Source organism: Heliangelus exortis, chromosome 18 (genome assembly GCF_036169615.1).
Source record: "Heliangelus exortis chromosome 18, bHelExo1.hap1, whole genome shotgun sequence".
Classification (NCBI taxonomy): Eukaryota; Metazoa; Chordata; class Aves; order Apodiformes; family Trochilidae; genus Heliangelus; species Heliangelus exortis.
In genome coordinates, this window is record NC_092439.1 from 8647730 (window position 1) to 8669737 (window position 22008).

The window sequence follows — 22008 nt, forward strand, 5'->3', positions numbered from 1 at the left end:
AGTATTGACATTGGTCTTTTTCTCTTATAATCTAAATTTAAATAGATTAGTCTAACATTAAAACTGGGAAAACACAGGCCACTGGATGGTATTCCAGCATTATAAGCAGTGTGAACTTGTAATGTACTATTCATGTAGTATTTGAACTGGAAAGAAGATACGGGACTCCTCTTCCTGCTATTTTCACCCTTTCTTTGAAAGATTCTTCTTTAGCTAAGCCTTTAAAATAGGTCTTCCCAAGATCTGCTCCTGTTGAAGCTGTCACTTAATAGTATTCTCTCTGCTTGGGATATAAACAGTCATAAAACTTCTCTTGTGTCTTGTTACAACAGCATAAACCTAGAGTAATTCCACAGACTTCCTGTGTGACGCACTTACTCAGGGTCTGTCTACATAAGGAAGTAAACAAAACAGCAAACTAGCCGCAATTCAGAGCACCAATTCAGAACACATTTCCAGCTCTGAAATAAGTGCCAGTATAAATATTCTTACCACACAGAAAGAAAAGGCAGCTTTTCTGAATTTTAATATGGATTAAACTACTTTGAAAAAAGCCAGTTCTAGTAAAATTCAAAGGTGTAATCACATTGCACAAAGTGATTGTATGAAAATAAAGTTTCAGTATCAGAAGCAGCATGTCTTCCATCTAGCTTTATATATCCCACTTGTCAAACATTCCCTAATTAAATTTAGAGGCAGTTTTAGTACACAGCTTCGCATTTTGGCATGAAAAAACCCTTTCACTGTCCATAACATTCGTTTGAGCAGAATCGTACATTATGTCTCATGTTAATGGCACTAATTTTTCCATGAAGACAGTGCCTTGATTTCTTAATCTTCCTTCCCTAGTTGGAGAGACTGCTACAAAGACTAATTAACTACATCTTGATTTGGTTTTGTACTGTGGCTTCTTTATCTTTGATACAGGAGTGTGTAACACCCTTAAATGGGACATAAATTATATTTACTACATGAAAGGTATTAATAAAACAGGAATTCGCATTACTGATATTTTATGTTGTTCAGACACTATAGTGATAGAAACCACCCAAATATCTACAAAAGAAAAATCAGATAAAAATGAGGGACACACAAGTGAAGATTTTCACATATTAATCATGGTAAGTAATTCAACCAGTGTTAATTTATTGATATGAAAACTTATTATCTGTTCCATTACAGTACTTCCTGTAAAATAGTAATTTACAGACTTCTAATAACTGAATCATAGAATCATAGAACCTGCTGAGTTGGAAGGGACCCATCAGGATCATCAAGTCCAACTTCTGTCCCTGTGTAGGGCACCCCAAGAATCACACCATGTGCCTGAGAGCATCATCCAGATGCTTTGTACACTCAGGAAGGCTTGGTGCCATAACTACTTCAAATCATGTATACTCCTACCACCTATATGCTAAAAAAAACCTAAGAGACAATAGTACTTACTTGCACATATCCCTTAGAAGAAACCTACTGTTTACAGAGATCTGTCAGTAAAGAATAGATTTGTAGAAAGAGACCACTATCAGAATGGAGGAACTTGCTCATGCATTTAATATATCTGGAGCACAAATATCAGATTTTCAAATGCTCTATCTCAGCCAGCATTTCTGCAGATCTGCACAGATCTGGGCCTGAACATGAACTACAATTTCTTTTATAAGACTTCTTGTTCTTATATCCATTGAGAAGTGATAACAATCTCCAGCAAGTAGAGTTAAATTTTCTGTCTGCTCTCATACAGGTACTCAAGGTAGGGCTAAGAGGCTGCAATGAACTAGGTAAGATACAGCAAACCTTTAGATCTATGCAAATTTGGTAGGAGAAAGGCCTTCACAAGTATCTAAGACCTAGCTGCTAGAAGGTTGAGTTGGATTTTTTTGCCTTTATTCTATCTGATATTTCTGTAGCAGTATTGATATAATTTGGGCAAGATGAATCTGGTTACAGATAAAAGCTGTGTCTAACTTGGCTTCAACTGCTTTGCAAATTTTGCCAACACAATAAAGAAGGAACAGTTTGAGGGGAACACTTTGCACCTAAAGTTCACCTCCAGTCAATTCAAATGGAGTATCACTGTTCTTGACATCTTTCTTTGCAATTTCTCTTTGTCTGCATTGCAGTTAACATTTTGTGACTGCAAAACAATTGGCAGTCTTTTTAAGCATAATGTTCTTAAAGGAAATACCTTTTCTGAGAGTGACCTTCTTGGCCATGCATTATCTGTAGATACAGCTGTGAGTTAAACAGCAAGAGTATAATGTTGGTTAATTACAGGTAGGAGATAGATAATTATATCCATAATATAATCTAGCTTTGTTACCAGTTCTTCCTCATATTAATCAGTTGACGTGACTACACCTGGTGCCCACCAAATTTCTTTATTTCCTGGAAAATAAAGTTTTCATTTAAGAAATTAATGGTATTCATGGTCCTTGCTAGGAAAATACTGAGGTCAAGGATGCCGCTCAACTCTGTTGTTAGGAAAACAAATTTATGAAAGAACTAAGTTTTCACAATCTTTTTTTTTTTCCAGACCTTCTATTTTTACTCAAATGAGCACAAGAGAATCCAGACATATGGATTGTTATTCAAATGCACATCTGAAGTCCATTTTATATTTTGTTAATGATTTGTTAATGATTATTAACTTCCTATGCTCACTAAATTTGTAAAGCTGACAAATGGGAAATAATTCTATGGTGCTGAGATGGTTGGTATTTTAATCCACATCACATTTTGCATTTTTTGCTTAAGTTTTACTGTACGACATAAAATCATGCCACACGAAGCCTACGATACCTACTGGTTAATTAAAGGTATGTTCAGAGTCTGACCTAGCTTTTTGTTAAACATCTGAGCATCTTTGGATGATCGGCCTGATTTAGGTCTTGTTCTGGTAGCAGTTTGAGTTCCTTCCGCTATTTCTCTTTCCAAATTAGGCATAAGCAACAATTTAGTTACAAAGGGAAAAAGCCCCCTTTATGCAATGTCTTTGGGAAACAAACTGGTTTACCGAAATAAGGAAAAGTTACATTGTTTCGATTAGTAGCTGCACTTGCTTTAAATGGCTTAAGGAAAAAAGAATTTAAAATAAAAAAATACAGAAATGCAACACTATTTCACACACTCTAAGTAGTCTGCATTTATAAAGGGAATCTTAGGGCAAACAATGGAAATTCTGGGTTTTGTACCCTGGTTGTTTAATGTTCTTTGACCTATTCTAAAATACAGGTTTGTAACAACATGCTTAGTTGTACAAGTAATCTCCTTTTCATAGTAAGGAAATATTTTTAACTTTTCAGGCAGTTAACAAGGGAAAACAGAAGGACTTCACTGACTTCCTAAAGGTTGACCTGGATTTATAACTATTTGCCTGTATTTTCCCTGTGTCTTTGCTTCCTTGTATTTCCCTGTAACTATCTCCCTGTATATTTGCTTGCTCTTTATGAATGAAAATGCTAATTAGTCCATTCCCACCCTTTTTCTAGCTCAAGTTGATCTTTGATCCCTAAATAACAGCAAATCTGGCCCTTACAGAAACCTAGCAGTATTGATGCTATCCTTTGTCATTATTAAATATTATATTAACAGCAACCATTGCTAACTATTATGTGTAAATATAAGCTTAAATCCTAGCAGGACATGCTATGTTTCTGCTCATGGAAAAGTAAGGCAAACAGCAAGGAGTTGCTCACTAGATACAAGAGCCCTTTTCTACAAGCAGCTAAAAGTATATATATACTTTGTGGTGTATTCCTACTGTAACCTATGCACACAAATTGTGACACAGCATTTTTGCAATGAAAAAGATAATACAAAATTATTTTGATAATATCAAGTGCAGTATTCTAATAACAGTAAGTAATTTCCTATCCATGCTTCTGAGTTCATCAAGAATATATTTTTATAGAGATAAGAGTAATGCAATGCAGATATAGGACATTCTGATGCTCTTCCAACTCAGTCAACTGTAATTTATGTTCAGCTCCAGTAGATATTTATGAATATGATAACTATTTCATATAGAAGATGACTTCCACAAAAACGCAGGCAGATGACAAAGGAATCAAGCCAATACATCTTAAAACTAATACCAGAATTATTACTTCTTCAACACTGTAGAATTAAACCATAGAACTTGCTAAGGCATGATATTGCGGGGGACTAAAAGGTGTCAAAGTTAGACATAAAGATAGAAAATTTAAATACCTATAACTATAAAAATTACACATTATATACATGCTCTAAGGTAATTCAAACATGAATAGGCAGTGGTTAGGAGAATGAGAACTCCTTCTCTCAGCAAATAACAAAAATGATACATTTTAAAGCATTTTTAATTTAATATAAAGCTGGTGCTAACCTCTGTCAGAAACAGAACATTGCAGTATTGCACACTCACTCTACTGATGCTAAAGAATATGAACAAATCTGTCATTTTACAAGACTAGAGAAAGTAAAAAACTTGGAGCTTACATGTTCCATTGAACTAGACCTGCTGAGACAACAGCCAGATTTGAGGTTTGGGTGGGTTTTTTTTCTAAACCATTCTGGGAATACATATGCTCTTCCTCTTTGAAAGTTATGATGATTATGCATCAGTACAATTATATCAGCTAAAAATATTCACTGTTCTTAATACGATGCTGAAAGCAAAGCAAGCTTTTATGGGCACTGCCTCACTCAGTTGCCTGTGTAAATATTCATGTCAGTATCTTTGACACTTGAGTACTCTAGGCAGTTTTCACTGGCTAACTATAAAGTCACACCCCAAATTTCCTTACAGATTTCTCACAAAGAACCATCATAAGAGTCCTGTCCAAGTGTAAGTGCCAGACTAATTGTTACACTGCAGAAACCTAGTAAGTCTTCAGGGTCTTGAGAAAGTCAACTGTATGCTGGGCTGCATCGAAAGAAGCGTGGCCAGCAGGTGAACGGAGGCAATTTTCCTACTCTACTCTACTCTACTCTACCTCTACTCTACTCTACTCTACTCTACTCTACTCTACTCTATTCTACTCTACTCTCATGAGACCCCAACTGGAGTACTGTGTCCAGTTCTGAAACCCCCAACATAAGAAGGACACAAACCTGCCAAAGCAAGTCCAGAGGAGAGCCAAAGAGATGACCAGAGGGCTGTAGTATCTCTCCTACAAGGACAGGCTGAAGAAGTCAGGGTGGTTCAGCCTGGAGAAGAAAAGGCTTGGGGAACACCTTGCAGTACCAGAAGAGGGCCTATAGGAAAGCTGGGGAGGGTCTTTAGGGCACATAGTAATAGGACAAGGGACAGCGTCTTGTAATTGGAAGAGGGTAGGTATTAGGTATTAGGAAGAAAGTCTTCACTGTGAGGGTGGTGAGACACTGAAACAGGTTTCCCAGAGAAGCTGTGGATGCCCCATCCCTGGTAGTGTTTAAGGCCAGGTTGGATGGGGCTTTGAGCAACCCAATATAGTGGGAGGTTAGAACCAGATGGTCTTTAAGGTCCTTCCAACACAAACAATTCTATGATTCTATGATTCTATGATATAATAAGGAGATACTTATAATTATTTTCAATACTTCTGATAAAGTATAAAGGACAGGTTCTGAGGAGCAGGAAATCCAAGTGCTGAGACAAGGTGCAGGAAACAGTATTTCAGAAGACAACTGGACTGAAAGCAAAATCACTGTTTCCAATAGATCAGAGTCACGGAAGATTACTGAAAAGAATTTTCCAAAGAAAGGAAAAAGATAAGTGACCCCCAAGGTGGCTAGATGTGCACCACTACTCAGGGAGGTTGGAATGCTCTTGCCTCAGTAAGTATTGCTAAATCAGTCTCACTAAAGGTTGTCATATGGATATCCACAAATTTTACGCCAATAAATACTCTCCAAATTAAAATCCTGTAGAGAACAACCACAAAGACTCCTACCATACTTTCACACCATCCGTGCATGCTATTTTATAAAAATTTGGCCCATAACTAGCATATAAGCGCAGTCTTCCAAAAGACAATGCAAAAAAATGCTATAATCGTGTATTCACACAGTATAAATCAGTTTGCCATTAAGAGCATTCTGCTTCAGCAGAGGTGCCAAAAAATGTTCAAATGAAAAACATAGATGTAGCTTTCAGTTTGGGTTTGATTTTTGCTGATGTTGGTTTGTTGGTCTGTTGGGTTTTTTTTTCTCAGGCCTTTTTTTTCCATAGTACAGTTCTCCTTGAGATAGACTTCTAACACAGGAAAAACTATGAGTACATTTGATTAAATGTTCATGCCAGCTGCTTCATTGATGGGGTGAGTAAGGAATTATATATTCATGGCTTTGGAGAAAAATGAGGCTCACTGAAGAGGCAGGAAGAAACACTGGAAAGTAAGAAGGTACAGCAGGTGATTACATCGGAGGAATTAGGGAGTAAACAAGGGGGTGAATTTTCAGTGAATTACTTACACTGCAGTAATTATCTACATGCATTACTTGGATCATATTATAAGCATATCTATACTGCATAAAACCCAACCTAGCCAGATCCACAACCAGTACAATGATGAGATGCAGTATTTATGGGAGATAGTACACTGCCACACTGCTACAGCTACCCTGTCATCAGCACTCCTTCTGGAATCTCCACCCAGCAGGGCTCAGCTCTGTAATCACTGCAATGCAACCTACTACACAGGGCAAGCTTCGAAATCATAAGGGAAAACTCTTCAGCAAAGCTCCTTGCCCTGCAAAAGGAACAACCCTGCAATGGGTTGTTTTGGTAGACAACAGCAGCAAGTCCAGGTTCTGAGCTATGTGCAGCAAGAGGTGTAACACTTCCTCTCAGCCAGATGCTGCATCTGTGGCAGCAGCTTCTGGTTCTGTGCCACATGACATTTTACAGACAACCCTTCTCCAAATAACCAGTGGCAGTGTACTCAAGTTAGAATTATGTACATATTCTGCACGTTCAAACTTGCAGAAACAAATCCAGAAGCACCACCATGCTAATTGTACAAGTTTATTTGAATCAAAGCATCACTTGTGTCAAGGGCAAACAGAAGAGATGAAGGGGGAAAACAAAAAGGGGATGATGGAATTTGGACAACGTACTAAGGTGACTGATAGGTCAAGGTGATACTGAAATTTATAGCTATTAAATTCCATTTGCTTATTTTTAGTCTTTTTTGGTGGAGTCAAGGAAACAAAAATTAGATAAATTTGATATTAAAAATCGTATAAACAATTGGGCTGCTACATTCTCAGACAGTACTTCATCAAATTTAAGAAGCAGGTGAACTCTATAAAATAAAAGGCATTTATTAATTTTTTTTGTCCTCTGTACTACAGTGAGTTGCCTCTATCAATTGTATTAGTGCAGCTGGTCTATAAGGCTGACAAAATGTGGCACAGATGTGTAGGAAAGCTATGAGCCACCATGCACAGAAATGTCTTAGGTTCCCACATGCCCAAGTCAGTGTGAACTATGGAATAGCATATATCCTGCTGGTCTTAATACAATGCAGGATTGAGTCTAAAAAAACCCCAACCATTTTTAAGAACATTTTCTTTTTTTTTTCTGCTATTCTCTGACTGACTAAAGGTTGGGTTTTTTCCTCTTGTTAAGGTAATACAGATTTTACAGTATGATTTAACATCAGAAAAAAGGTGATACTTTATATTTTGTGGGTTTTCCATTCTCTTCTTCCCCTCCCCCCCTGAAAAAAAAAAAAATTCTTCTTAATTTTCATTTGTGGGGTCTCTGCTCTAAATAGTGTTGGAATGTGTATGCTAGAGATAGAGTATGAGAATATTTTATCACCCAATCCAAAACAAAATCCTTGGTTTCACTTCCATTTTTAACTTTTGCAAGTATTTTTATTATCCTTCTTACTTTGAGAATGTTTATTTCAACAGTACTAATTGATTTTAATATTGGTTTAAATCTTGTTTGCCTTGCTGTTGCCTCTGTGACCATCAATACATTTGAAACACAATTCCACTTATTTCAATGAAGTTCTGCACAGTTCTCTGCTTGTAGGTTCACATGCAAGGTCCAACCTCTTGCAGTAGTATGACTATTAGTAAATGCAGGAAAGTGTCATTATACAGAAATTCTGGTATGACAAGTATCTGTCACAGTTATTTTCAACCTTATGCAACATATATGTGTTCACAACTTACTTTCATGTAGTTTATGCAAAATTTTCTGTACCGCAATCTGATGGGTAAGCTGTCCTTAATGTTTGTAGGTATGAGATGCAATAATTTATCTTGAACAAACTTCATCCCAGATAAGATGCAACATAAGAACTCCTGTATGACAGCACTCTGTAGTCCTTATATAACCCTTAGGACATTGTGGCATGTAGTGTTGAAACTATTAGGAATGAGGTTGGCTCTGGAAAACTGGAAGTTCTGCAAAACAATTTGTTTGGACTTGCCGTCTATACAGTTCAAGTATTATTACATGTATCACTTTCTCCCAGTCATCTGAATTATGAGTCATACAAACCGAAAGCGGAAGGCGTATGTGTGAACAAAGCAGATGTGGATGTTTGTGGACCTTGTTGTTAGGTTTACTTAGCTTGTTTTCTGTCCTGCCACATCTAAGGCAAGGAAGTTTGAATCTCTGGCAAGGCCAGGTAGCTGCTACCTCAGCAACAATCTGGGACTGAGACACGACTGTTACAGGATTAAACCTCACACTGGTAAATATCTGGAACTCTCCCATGACTCAAACTTCCACCCACAGCTACAAGCCTGGCCATCTTTGTTTTGTTTAACAGAGCAGGAGCAAGAAAACCCCACCAGCTGTGTGCTCAGCATGGTAACTGTATAAAAATGTCTCTCAAGAATGCTGGTTGTCTATGGGTTGCCTGCAGGACGCCCTGCCACAGACAGGCCAATTAATAGCTAAAAGCACATGCAGAGGAGAAATAGTTTCCAAACCCAGAAACCAAACCTGAAATTGGATCTGTACAAACAGACTCTTGGAGCTCAAGTAGCAAGTCTCCTCCGTCGTATCTGATTGCAAACTCAGGACTACAATCCATAACCAGCCAATTTTTCACCTCACCCAAATATGAAGAACGGTCAGGCTGAAGGGAAACCTAGGCTTAAATTTATTAAATCAGAAAACCAAACCAAACCAAAAAACCCTATGAGAATGCATATATATTAAACTATCCTTCTATGAACGTGACAGAATCAACTGTAACTCACACTGTAGACCTTTAGAACTGGGACTCTCTGATGGTTGAAGCACAGGAGCAAGCAGCGAAGGGAAGCGACAGCCAAGCTGCCGCCATTAACGCGGTACGCCATTTGCGCAAATTTCCCTTTCCTCCTATGCCCTAACGCCAAACATATGGCGTAACGGCTTTTACGAATACGGATGCTGCACTGCGGCGATGGCACAGTTCAACCAAACTTTCCCTCTCCTCCTCCCACTTGGACGTTAAGGCCGCCCCCTTTCTCGGCTGTGATTGGCAAGACAGGAGGAGTCCTTCGCGGCGATTGGCGGCCGGTGGAGGGAGGTGTGTTAGGTTGCGTGAAGGGTAATAAAGTTACTGGGGCTGACTCGGAGCACTTTAGACGCGGCAGCGAGTCGGCTCTCTATGGAGGTTGCCGGGGGAAGCTTTGGGCCGTTGCTGCTCCTGCTGTGGTGACTCGGAGACTCGCCCTGTCCCGCGCGCTCCCCCCTTCCCCTCCCCAGCCCCGGTCCCCGGCTCCCTTCCCCTCCCCCCCCTTCTCTTGCCTTTTCCCCTGCCCTTGGTAGCCGCCGGGACCCGGGGAAGCTGACAAGGCCTTAGGGAAGGTGAGGAATGCGGGAGTGGCGGGAGAGCGTTGCGGGGCCGGGAGGGAAGGGGTAGTGCTGGAGCCGCCGCTTAAAATGGCGGCTGCCCGAACGGCCGCCATTTTCTCGTCGCCTTCTTCTCGCTTTCTTCCGCACAAAATGGCGGCTCGGAGTGGTCGCCGCGCCTACTGTCTGCTTTGGGGCTGTTGTGGACGCTAAACGAAGGGGTAGAGGAGATCGGCAGCCCCCACTACGCGCGGAAGGGAAGCTGAGCAGAAGTGTTAGGAGTTTAAACCGCATATTTACGGCAAGGCAGATAAGGTCCGATAAGTGTTGGTTCGTAGCTCTCTTTCGGGGAATATGATGGGCTGCAGGGTTGTCTCTGGGTGCCCGAGAGGTTTGCCCTTGAAGGGAAGTTCTCTCGCTGCACGTACGGGGCTGCGATCGTGAGAGCATTTTGGATGTGCGTTCCTGGGAGAGCCGTGAGGGGGAAAAAATGGGTTTTTTTAACAGTTGGGGGCGAGAGAAATTACTTATTCGTTAACTTGCTCTACTCTCCCCTCCTTGTGGAAGGGAAAGCGGACTACCGAGAAGTCGTGTTTGTTGGCAGCGGCCTCGCCTCGACATTTGTTTTTTGTTCGGGCTTGGGCGGCGAGTAAACTGAAGGTGCTGCTGGAGTGGGCGGCTCGAACCGGGTTTCGTGAGGGTACGGCGCCGTTTTCCGCCGGCGGCGAAGGAGCGGAGTCTGCTCACATCCCTTACTGAGAACAAAGACCTAGCCGGGCTCCTACCGGCGCCTGAGCCTGGAAACGGGCGGCGCCCGGTGGGGGAAGGGGAGGCGGCTCGGTGCGCCCGAAGCCGCCAGCTCCATGCGGCAGGGAAGCGCCTGCCTCCTGCGGGGGGCGCCCCTCCCGATCCCACAGCCCTTTTGTTCGGCGGCGGCCATGTTGGGAGCCTTTCCTCGTGCCCGCGCCTCCGCGTCTGGGGGCGTCCGTAGCGGGGTGTGGGGGGCTGCCGGGAAGCGCTGGTAACGGCCGCCGCCTTGCTGGGCAGAGCTGCGTTTTGTTGAGCGTTCCTCTGGCCGGCTTTCCAAGGAGGTGACTGCATGGTCAGAACTGAAATGGCTCCGAGCAGATCTGTGGTGGAGCCTCAAAATACCTGTGCCTTTTTATTCATGCACCCTAGGCGTTTCTTGCCCCTATTCTTTTACTTGAGCTAATACAGTGAAATTTCTCTTCTTGCTTCTGTCTGGGAAGCTAAAATTTGAGGTGTTTAAGGGCGTTGGGTTTTGTTGTTTTGTGTTGTTTTTTTCTTGACTATTTACAATAAAACTCGAATGTATAATACACACTGTATTAAGTGTGCATTTTTGACCTGGTATTTTCCACTTTAAAACCTGAGTAGTTTTGTCTTGCCATGATGATAGTTTGTCAAGCATATCAATAAAGGATTAATTTAATAATGCTGTATTAGCAACGGAAAAAATCGCCGCCTTTTATTTTTTTCCCCGCAAGTGCTATTGAGGGGGTTGACAGGGCAAATCGGAGGCTCTTAACGTCTCAGTTTGTAATTTCCTGATTTCCCTATTTATCCCTGAGCCCCGTTGGCTAACATAGTTATAATGATGAAATTAGCCTTTCTGCGACTATCTCGAGTATTGCGTAAATGAGTTTTCATCTCTTTTATGAAATTTAGTGTTAGAGGGTTCCTATTTTCTACTAAAACGTTTGTACTTTTAGTATAAGCTAAATAATATGGCCACCAGTAAAACAACGATAATATGAATGCTTAATTTGTCTTTCTAGGTTTTGTTTTTCCCCACCCCGTCAATTTCATTTTATTCTTTTGAAGATTCTTTGTTGTCAAGCCGCCAAAGTGGAGAGTGCGATTGCAGAAGGGGGTGCTTCTCGTTTCAGGTACTAATACTTTTTTTGTTACTTATTGAATGTTTGGCAGGGGAAACTGTCTTTTGGGGGAGAATTTAAATTTGTCTTGGGTTTTTATCAAAACTGGTATGTGAGCGCACTTTGAACTTACACAAGATTACATGGTTGTTTTTAACAGTGCTTCTTCAGGCGGAGGAGGTGGTAGGGGTGCACCTCAGCACTATCCCAAGACTGCCAGCAACAGGTATGCCATTTTACTCTTCAGTTTGGCATGAGTTTCAAGGCAGGGAGTGCTTGATGATGAATATTGAGTTGAAAATAAGTTATCGTGAAAGTTGTCCAAACAACACCTACAGAGTCGAGGATATTAATGTCCTCTGGTCTGTGGCAGGATAGCGTATATTTTGAGAGTGTGTTATGAGTGGTGCGAGTTAGAGATTTCTTTTCATACATGTCACTTTTAAAAGGATTAGAGGGTTTTCTTGGATGTCTTACCATTATTATGGAGTACTTAATTAGGCAACAGAAATGGCAGTGTTGGTAGGGGTAAGTGCATGCCCTTAACAAGAAGAAACAAAGGTAGTAACAGAATTTAGCTAAGCAAGGCAATATAGGTTAAAAGGCCAGTTCCTGAAAATCCTAGGTTTCGTTTAATAATCCTATTGTTAAATTTCACAGCGAGTTCCTGGGGAAAACCCCAGGGCAAAACGCTCAGAAATGGATTCCTTCACGAAGCACTAGACGAGATGACGACTCCGCAAATGACAAAGAACGACATGATGCAATCTTCAGGAAAGTAAGAGGGTAAGTTCTTTTGAATATTATTTTTTTTCTTTAAATACTGTTTTCTTAAGAATGTAGGTCTCAATATATGATGTGGAGGAAAAACAGATATACAGGTCTTGAGTCCTGGGGGAGGCTGTGAGGAGGGGCATATGTGGTGGTCTTTGGTATGGGGGGAATGAAGCAGAAACTGAGCTGGCAGCAGCAAAAACTTAAAACGCAATTCTTGAGAGGATTAGTCTGTTCAGTTATTTCAGATTCTAAAGATCTTCGAGAACAGATTGGATAGACTTCAGAAGTGATGCTAAATTTGAGTCCAAAATTACTTTTAGCATGTTTACAAGGTCTGTAATCTGAATTTTTATTCTTTTGTTTGTTCTCTTCAGCATACTAAATAAGCTTACTCCTGAAAAGTTTGACAAGCTATGCCTTGAGCTCCTCAATGTGGGTGTAGAATCAAAGCTCATCCTTAAAGGGGTCATACTGCTGGTAAGATAGCTGTTCTAAACTATAGTTTTCTTGCATGTTAAAAGTAGAGGTTGGCTAATGTGTTTTGATAATCCAAGCATATAGAAATATTATTCCTGCTTTTTTGTGTGAGAAGGGATATATTGAGGAGGAAGTAGAATTAATGCTCTAACTTTTCTGTTTTGGAAGTCTCAATCACTAAATGAAATGGAGGATTTTTTGAGTTTCCTCATAATCTAAGAAGCTAGTTTGCAGTCTTATTTCCCTGGTCCCCCTTTTTCTGTTTTCCTAATGAACAAGCCTAATGGGCTTGGAAACGCTACCGTGGGTGACCTTTTGGTGCACTTTAGTGCACTTAACTTTAGTGTCACTTACTTAATCTGAGAATGCATTGGTGATAACTGATCAAGTTCACATTTGTCAGCTAAGGATTATAGTAGCTGTTTGATAGCATAGAGTAGCTTTTTTTTTCTTTCACTTCAGCTTTAAGACTAGGGTTAAAACTATTACGTGTTTGACAGAATAACAAAAAACGTTTGATGTTCTATATCAGTGGTAATATTCCATAGTGTCTCTTGCAACTTACTTTCCTAATAGTATTTACATGATACCTTATTCAAATTTATTTAGATCGTAGACAAAGCCCTTGAAGAGCCCAAGTATAGCTCACTGTATGCTCAACTATGTCTGCGACTGGCAGAAGATGCACCCAACTTTGATGGCCTATCAGCTGAGAGTCATCCAGGACAGAAGCAAAGCACAGTGAGTATATCTCTCCATCTGGAATAATTACATTTTGCTACCATATAGAGTTGCACTAATTAGGTTGTTTTCTGTGTTCTCTTTTCTTAGACATTCAGACGCCTCCTAATATCTAAACTTCAAGATGAATTTGAAAACCGAACCAGAAATGTTGATAGTAAGCTTTAAAACTATTTCGTATGGAATTTACCTTCTCTTTGCACAGCCATCTTAAGCAGGCTTCTTTGTTTTCCAGTCTATGATAAGCATGATGGTCCCCTCCTCCCTGAGGAGGAGGAACAGAGAGCCATTGCCAAGATCAAGATGCTGGGGAACATCAAATTCATTGGAGAACTTGGCAAGCTTGATCTTATTCATGAATCTATCCTTCATAAGTGCATCAAAACAGTGAGTATTCAAATTGGGTGTGGGCTAAAAGCAAAATAGGATTTATGAACTAAAAAAAATCTAAATGTTGGTGCTTCTTTGGGCATCTTGAAGCATAAAATATCACAAATGTTTTCCTGTCACTTCCTGCCCCCTGCACTGTTGGACATAAAGTGTCTTCTGGCTTGATTAAGAAGTACAGTTGGCTTTGTTTAAAGCTGTGGGAATTGACTCGGATGTAGTTTGGCCTAGACAGAAGTTCCAAAGGTACTACTTCAAAGTACATGTAGTTATGAGTAATAAGTACTTTAATTACCAATTAATAAAAAAAAATTTCAGTCCGTTCATCTTCAGAACAAGATGAAACGTTTTCTGTATGTGTATCTGGACAGAGTTCTTGCTTATCATACTAATTTATAATCCCCTTAATATTTCAGCTTTTGGAAAAGAAGAAGAGAGTCCAACTCAAAGATATGGGGGAGGATTTGGAGTGCCTCTGTCAGATAATGAGGACAGTGGGACCTAGATTAGACCATGCAAAAGCCAAGGTATGTGCATATCCACTGCAGTCGTTAAACTAGTTAAATTTTATGGCTAGGGTTTTAATTGCCTGAGCTGTCTGTGTTCAGTTATCTATTCATAAGTGCAGAACTGAGGCCTGACTTTCAGTGCCAGCTATCGTGCCCACATCAGATTTCTTGATGGTGAAGGAAGCCAGTCTTTTCTTTCAATGGTCTTAAATTTTGAGTGCAGTTAGGGCCATTTGGAAGTCTTAAAACTCTTAAGAGTGTTTTACCTGCTGAGTCAAAAGATGTGATGAGGAACTCCATTCTGAACACAGTTGGGTGATCTGAAGTGTTTTGGGCATAAGCTTGTGAGATACGGATGTAAATTTGAAATGGTATCATGAGAGTTTTAGCAGGTTTTCATCTTTGACTCACATGAGATGTCTTGATAAATTGGCTTTCCTTATGTTCAACTGCCATCAAAGAGATTAAAAATGCAGGAAAGCTATGTGGTGTTATTATTTATCTTAAGTCCCTTGAATGGGATCACCTTTACTGGAACCTTGGTAGAATTAGCTCTCACTCCTAACTTCGCTTTTGTTCCCCCAGTCCTTAATGGATCAGTACTTTGCCCGTATGCGCTCCTTGATGTCAAGTAAGGAATTGCCAGCAAGGATTCGTTTCCTGCTGCAGGTATGATGATAAAAGAGGCTTACTGCTTCCTTTTTCTCACAGTTGTCTCGAATAACTTCATAATGATTTGTTGTGTTCTCAGGATACTGTGGAGTTGAGAGAACACAACTGGGTTCCTCGCAAAGCTTTTCTTGACAATGGACCAAAGACTATCAATCAAATCCGTCAAGATGCAGTAAAAGTAAGTGTTGAATGTGAAGCCTCACGTTTGGCTTTTGCCAAGTTAAAATGAACCCTTACACTTTTTACCTCCTGTCTCAAGACAAAGCAGTGTGACAGTAAAGGGTTAAGTTTAAAAATTAAGATGAACTTCTGTAGTTCAGGGGTAAAAACTTTCTCAGGGGCTAGTACTCCAAACTGATAAAAATTACAATTCCTGTTTTAAAGGATCTGGGAGTTTTTATTCCTGCTCCTATGTCTCAAGGGATGAGAAGCGACTTCTTTCTGGAGGGACCCTTTATGCCACCCAGGATGAAACTTGACAGGGACCCACTCGGAGGGCTTGCTGATATGTTTGGACAAATGCCAGGTACACTGAAACAGCAAAGCTGATGCTGTCACTCTGGTGGTACTGTATTGAACAAGAACTAAGATTGTTGGGTTTGTCTCAATAATACAGGAAGCGGAATTGGTACTGGTCCAGGGGTTATTCAGGATAGATTTTCACCCACCATGGGACGCCATCGTTCAAACCAACTTTTCAATGGCCATGGGGGTCACCTCATGCCTTCTGCTCAATCCCAGTTTGGAGAACTAGGCAAATCTTTTCTGAAGAGTCAGGTAAGGAAGATGGTGTTTGCAAGGAATTCAGCATGTTTAGAAATGCTTCAACAGATGCGTATGTTATGGATTATTGTCTGCTTATGTTGAAAGACTTCCACAGATTTCATTGTAAGAACTGATGCTCAGCTGATGCAAAAATTCTAAACCACTTTCTAAATTGTGCAAGCGATGCAAGGAATACACTTTTTTTACTACAGGAAAAGGTGCATGTGGCTTTGGTGGGTCAGAATGGTGTGTTTTATTTAAAAGATAGCCCTGTTTTTAGGGATAGATGATACTCTCCCACCACCCCTGCTCCTTCTTTCTCCCCTCCTGGCAAATAGAATCTTTGTTCCTCTGGTCCCTCTGGTACTACTTACCATATGATGTACGCCACTCCATCATCTGCACTTCTTTCTCTATATCTCCCTTTCTGAAATAGGGGCAAAGCCAGCTCTACCATAACCAGAATCAGGGACTCTTATCCCAGCAACAAGGACAGTCGAAGGATATGCCACCTCGGTTTTCTAAGAAAGGACAGCTTAATGCAGATGAGGTACATTACATGCCTACCTTACTTAAAGCCTATTCTAAATATTGCCCAATGATTATAGCAAGACGCGTTATTATGAGGACTAATGCTGGAACTCTTTCTTCTTCTTCTCCTCCTCCTCCTTCTTCTTCGTCCCTTCCTCTTTGACCTTACCCCTCACTTTCCTTAGGGTATCCAGCGTCCTATGAGCAAGACTGAGATATGAGGGCAATTCCTTGGGGTGTCCTTTCCTTCCCCCACATCTCCCCAAGAAACACTACTCTGACTTCAGTTCCCATGCATCATATTGATAACAATACATTTAATTAAAACCTCAGAAAATCCTGAGCTTTAGAAACTCCAGAAACCCTGAAGTGCTGGACCAGGCTAAATTTTTTTTTTTTTTTTTTTTTTGGAACTGGCTAATAGGAAAAGTGTCATGTGAAGTAACTTTGTAACTTTGAGTGCTAACCAGACTTGTATCCTGATTTCTGAGCAATTGGTAGAGTTTTATCTTTGCTGTAAAATACATCAGCAAACATGCTAATTATTTTGCATCTCTAACATACTGCATCTAAAAGGAGCAGATCCAGATCTTGATACCAATGGAACAAATACCAGTACCTTGAAGCAAGTTGCAATTCATTGAGTCGTGCGTTTGGAGGAATTACAGTACACACGTGGCTTAATTTGTATTTGCATGTTAACATTGTAGAAGTGGAAAAGTCATGCTTCAGTGGGATTGGCTGGTGTGAGTCCATGGATGTGTGTTCTTTGTCAGAATACTTGAAACAGTTAGAGGAGTTGTTTGTGTTTCTTTTTTTTCTGACTTACCTGTTTACAGATTAGCCTGAGACCTGCTCAGTCTTTTCTAATGAATAAAAACCAAGTGCCAAAGCTTCAGCCCCAGATAACTATGATTCCTCCCAGTGCTCAGCCACCACGCACTCAGACACCACCTTTGGGACAGGTAAATATAAAAATTACTCTGTATCATATCATTGGATATACTTAATTTCTTCATGCGTGTAAAGCTTCTAATAAATTTCTTTCATTGCATTGAGCAGGATATACAAAATTTGTAAAAATCTAATGTTACTTCAGACAGCTCTTGCACATACTTGGTGTTTGTAAAAATGAAAATATAGGTAGAAGTGCTGCAAAGAAACAAATTCTGCTATCTTTTTCAGCCTCCTCAACTTGGTCTTAAAACAAATCCACCACTTATACAAGAAAAGCCTGCAAAGACCACCAAGAAACCACCTCCTTCTAAAGAAGAGCTACTTAAACAAACTGTAAGTTGTATATGTAACAGTGTTTCTTGAAACCTTTAATATGCTCTTTAAAGATTTTTCTTTAATGTTATTTTTTTTTTCTCTAGGAAGCTGTTGTGACTGAGTATCTGAACAATGGAAATGCTAACGATGCTGTCAATACTGTGAGAGAAATGAGAGCTCCAAAACACTTCATTCCTGAGATGCTGAGCAAAGTAATCATTCAATCCCTAGATAGATCAGATGAAGACAAAGAGAAAGCAAGTACTTTGATCAGCTTGCTCAAGCAGGAGGGAATAGCCACAAGTGACAACTTCATGCAGGTACAGCCATAACAGACTCGCAGTCCTTATTGCTTGGCTGTTCATTATGTTAAGCATGCACAAAAGCAGTGTGCAGACCTTCCTAAGACCCTTCGATCTGAGGAGGCAAAACATGTATAAGCCTGAGGGTTGTAAGATGTCATGAAGAAATGTAGGTACAGCACCTTTAGAACTGTATATGGGGACTGTCTTGGCAAGTCACTCAATGCAGAAAAAACATGTGAGACTTAGATATAGTAGGAGTTACTATGACCAAGAACAAAATCATGTCAGAATTTCAACTTATATGCTTACTGTTTTTCAGGCATTCCTGAATGTATTGGACCAGTGCCCCAAACTGGAGGCAGACATCCCATTGGTGAAATCTTACTTAGCACAATTTGCAGCCCGTGCCATTATTTCAGAACTGGTGAGCATTTCCGAACTGGCTCAACCACTGGAAAGTGGCACCCATTTCCCTCTCTTCCTGCTTTGCCTTCAGCAGTTAGCTAAGTTGCAAGATCGTGAATGGCTGACAGAACTGTTCCAACAAAGTAAAGTGAATATGCAGAAAATGTTACCAGGTAAGAGTTAACATGTGACTCTAAAGACATCTGCAGTTTGCTTACCCAAAATGTTTTCTTAGTCTATTTACACGAGAGGAAAACAACATGCAAGGTTATTCTAATGCAATCAACTGTCATAATTCTTAAGAATGCTGGTTTTTAAGAAGGGATTAGACTCATGAATAGTTAATTATAGCTTATTATTTAGCACTGGCACTCAAGTGTATCTTTCTTACTTTTCAGAAATTGACCAGAACAAGGACCGCATGCTGGAGATCTTAGAAGGGAAGGGGCTTAGCTTCTTATTCCCGCTTCTGAAACTGGAGAAGGAACTGCTAAAGCAAATAAAATCAGATCCATCCCCTCAAGCCATCTACAAGTGGATTAAAGATAACATTTCACCCAAGCTTCATGTAGATAAGGGATTTGTGAATATATTGATGACCAGGTGAGATGCTATCTTAATCTAGTTTAGGTATACGTTTTGTTAGGCTAACAGTATGTCAGTGACTCTTAATGGCTGACATTGTGCAGAAAAAGGTTACCCAGGGAGATAAATGGTTCTGGGTGAACCTCTGCTGTGTATGAACAACCAGTGTGTTTGAGAAGAAAAGCAGGTCTTCAGGCTTGCATTTGTGCAAAGTGTTACTTCTGGTGCAGGAGCTTAGGCCTGTGTATTATAAAATGTTTCAGAGCCTTAAGTGAAGCAAAACTAGGATTTTTATGGTGCCTAATTTATCACACTTCAGTGCACACACAATGGAATAGTACTGATAGGAGCTGGAGGATATTTTTGGTAATGGGTAGTAAACTGAACTTGGAGGAGTACTTGTCTTGCTGGCTTAAAAATATGACATTTACCTCTGCTGTATCTTAGTTCACAGAACCAAGCTTTATTTTTCTCTTTTGGTCCAGTTTCTTGCAGTATATTTCTAGTGAAGTAAACCCACCTAGTGACGAATCGGATTCTTCATCTGCTCCATCTAAAGAGCAGCTGGAGCAGGAAAAACAACTGCTTCTTTCCTTCAAGCCAGTAATGCAGAAGTTCCTCCATGACCATGTTGATCTGCAAGTGAGTGCTCTATATGCACTCCAGGTGCACTGCTACAACAATAACTTTCCAAAAGGTACGTGCATCATGATTTACATACAATTTTAACTTGAGCAGGTGTATATAGGCTGTGGCACCTGTCACTACAGGTGAGAGTGAAGCTGTTCAGAGGGTTACAAAAGTAACAAAGTTTAAATTTATTTCTGTAGGCATGTTACTGCGCTTCTTTGTTCATTTCTATGACATGGAGATCATCGAAGAGGAAGCCTTCTTAGCATGGAAAGAAGATATTACTCAAGAGTTTCCAGGGAAGGGTAAAGCTTTATTCCAGGTAAGTTATTTACCATTAGAGATTTGTCTTCTGTGGTATCAGCTGCACTGATGTGTTTGAGAACTTCCAAGCAGTGTTTATACTTGCTAGTACCTAGAAGCTTCATGAACTATTTCATGGAAGGAGTTGATGCAAAATGAACTATTATTTTTTCTTTACTAGAGACCTCCATGTAGTACAAAGTGTGCATGAAAGTTATTTTAAAATGAGTTTGGGGGGAAAAAGGGAGTGTTCTGCAGAATTAGGTAGTGGGGAAATAATATCCTGCTCCCTTAAGCCAATTTTATGTAACTTGCAGGTAAACCAGTGGCTAACCTGGCTGGAAACTGCTGAAGAAGAAGAATCTGAAGAAGAAGCTGACTAAAGAACCAGCCAAAGCCTTAAATTGTGCAAACATACTGTTGCTATGATGTAACTGCATTTGACCTAACCACTGCGAAAATTCATTCCGCTGTAATGTTTCACAATATTTAAAGCAGAAGTATGTCAATAGGATATCCTCTGCAAAAGGTTTTTGTAGTATGTCTTAATAGTCTACAATAAAAATTTTAGTATCTTTAATGTTTAGATAACAGTGTATTAGCAGCATGCAATAATTACATCATAAGTTCTCGAGCAGAAGCAGTCTTTTGCCAGGTCTTCTTTGCTGCCAGTTATCATAGGCTGTTTTTAAGTTAGAAAACTGAATAGCAACACTGAATACTGTAGAAATGCACTTTGCTCAGTGTAATACTTGAGTTGTTGCAATATTTGATTATCCATTTGGTTGTTACAGAGAATCCTTAACTGTAATTGATGGTTGTTGCCGTAATAGTATATTGCCTGTATTTCTACCTCTAGTAATGGGCTTTATGTGCTAGGTTTTAATATCTTCGAGCCTGGGCAAGTGCACAAGTCTTTTAAAAAGAAACAGTTTACTTGCACAAAAACTGATCAGCTGAAGCGATGGTTTAATGCCCTTTGGAAGAGGTTTTTGTGGGTGTGAAACATGACATGGTGAGAAATTTGAATTGGTCCCTCTATTATAGTACTGAAATTAAGTCTGCTTAATTTATCAAGACATGTTCATGCCCTGATTTTATATACTTGTATCTATCAATAAACATTGTGATACTTGACTTGTTTCTGAATGTTTCCCAGTAGATAAGCTTTAACTGACAACTAGTTTACTGACAGAAGGAAACATCAGTGAGAGTTGACTTAGACTGGGACCACCTTAAGAGTCTACAGTAGTTGTCTTAATATGCAAGTAGATCCCAAATAAGGTCACAGAAAAGATTAGACACTACAGATTTGCTGTGACAGGAAGAAAACTAAATTTTGCTGAAGAAATGGTGTTTACCTTGTGGTCCAATGTATGCTTTATCATTGAGTGTGCTTTTAACTTCCTAATGCTTTGAACTTTCCCCAGGTCACGTGCATGCTTTTAATCAACTGGCACTGTTACCTGCCTGTTTCTCAAACTGGCAAAACCCCACTGAAGCGTTGAATGGTGTTGCATTGTATAGGCTTGAAATGTCATCTATTAAATACTCAAAATACCTTGCTTCCTAGAAACTTGTCCATAGTGAAGTTTTTTTTCGTGTTGATACTCAGACTTCCAGCTGTTAGAAGGTGATTGTATTTTCAGTGTTACAACAGCAGTGTCTCCTTAAGGAGAATGTTTCTGTTTTGGTGGTTTTTTTTTTTTTTTTACCAGTGGTGGAAATGCTTTACACTAAAGATTCTGCATTGTGGGAAATGAAAAAGTGAAGCATGGACACTTACTAGAGATCATAAAGTGGTTTGCTTTGAAGGGTGGGGGGATAGTTTGCATTTATGCACCTTCGAGTGCTGTAATGGGGCCTGGTTCCCCCATTTTGCTTGCAATTGGCTGTGAAAGGCAGGCTTTCTAATGACAGTGACAAGTCAGTGAAGGAGCAGTAATCTCAGCTCAGGGCAAAGCCTGCTTTTTGGAATA

The 22008-nt window shown here is 40.0% G+C and overlaps 1 protein-coding gene, 1 long non-coding RNA gene and 1 other non-coding gene across 14 annotated transcripts in view; 2 read left to right on the top strand and 1 right to left on the bottom strand.

The window, feature by feature from the left end:
* The window catches only part of LOC139804549 (uncharacterized), a 149584-nt gene extending 140211 nt beyond the window's left edge, over positions 1-9373 (bottom strand). For all 10 annotated transcript variants that reach the window (XR_011729436.1, XR_011729437.1, XR_011729435.1 and 7 more), the window contains exon 1: positions 9193-9373. This is a non-coding gene — a long non-coding RNA (uncharacterized lncRNA). The remainder of the gene's footprint in view (positions 1-9192) is intronic.
* A 111-nt stretch (positions 9374-9484) lies between these two features.
* EIF4G2 (eukaryotic translation initiation factor 4 gamma 2) lies at positions 9485-21605 on the top strand. 3 transcript variants are annotated; one of them, XM_071761890.1, is made up of 22 exons: positions 9485-9787; positions 11572-11682; positions 11831-11896; positions 12331-12456; positions 12822-12924; positions 13534-13665; positions 13756-13822; positions 13901-14052; positions 14469-14579; positions 15147-15230; positions 15313-15411; positions 15618-15759; positions 15850-16010; positions 16435-16548; positions 17369-17494; positions 17715-17819; positions 17906-18121; positions 18426-18684; positions 18910-19114; positions 19582-19793; positions 19927-20048; positions 20347-21605. In XM_071761890.1, exons 8-22 carry the CDS (start codon positions 13969-13971, stop codon positions 20410-20412), a joined length of 2106 nt encoding a protein of 701 aa, XP_071617991.1. In that variant the 5' UTR covers positions 9485-9787; positions 11572-11682; positions 11831-11896; positions 12331-12456; positions 12822-12924; positions 13534-13665; positions 13756-13822; positions 13901-13968; the 3' UTR covers positions 20413-21605. The 3 variants fall into 3 exon arrangements, with proteins under 3 accessions (XP_071617991.1, XP_071617993.1, XP_071617992.1); XM_071761891.1 differs by lacking the exon at positions 9485-9787 and adding an exon at positions 10340-10472; XM_071761892.1 differs by lacking the exon at positions 16435-16548 and having other exon boundaries at positions 9521-9787.
* On the top strand, positions 16590-16756 carry LOC139804887 (small nucleolar RNA SNORD97). Its single transcript, XR_011729591.1, has one exon. It is a non-coding gene; the product is annotated as a small nucleolar RNA SNORD97 (small nucleolar RNA).
* Positions 21606-22008: the final 403 nt, after the last annotated feature.

What these genes read in the sequence shown, in the direction of transcription:
- EIF4G2 (XM_071761890.1), top strand. Translation starts at nt 13,969, where the DNA reads ATGCTGGGGAACATCAAATTCATTGGAGAACTTGGCAAGCTTGATCTT. An exon ending in TAGACCATGCAAAAGCCAAG is followed by an intron (nt 14,580 to 15,146) that starts GTATGTGCATAT and finishes TTGTTCCCCCAG; the next exon opens with TCCTTAATGGATCAGTACTT. An exon ending in AAGAGCTACTTAAACAAACT is followed by an intron (nt 17,820 to 17,905) that starts GTAAGTTGTATA and finishes TTTTTTCTCTAG; the next exon opens with GAAGCTGTTGTGACTGAGTA.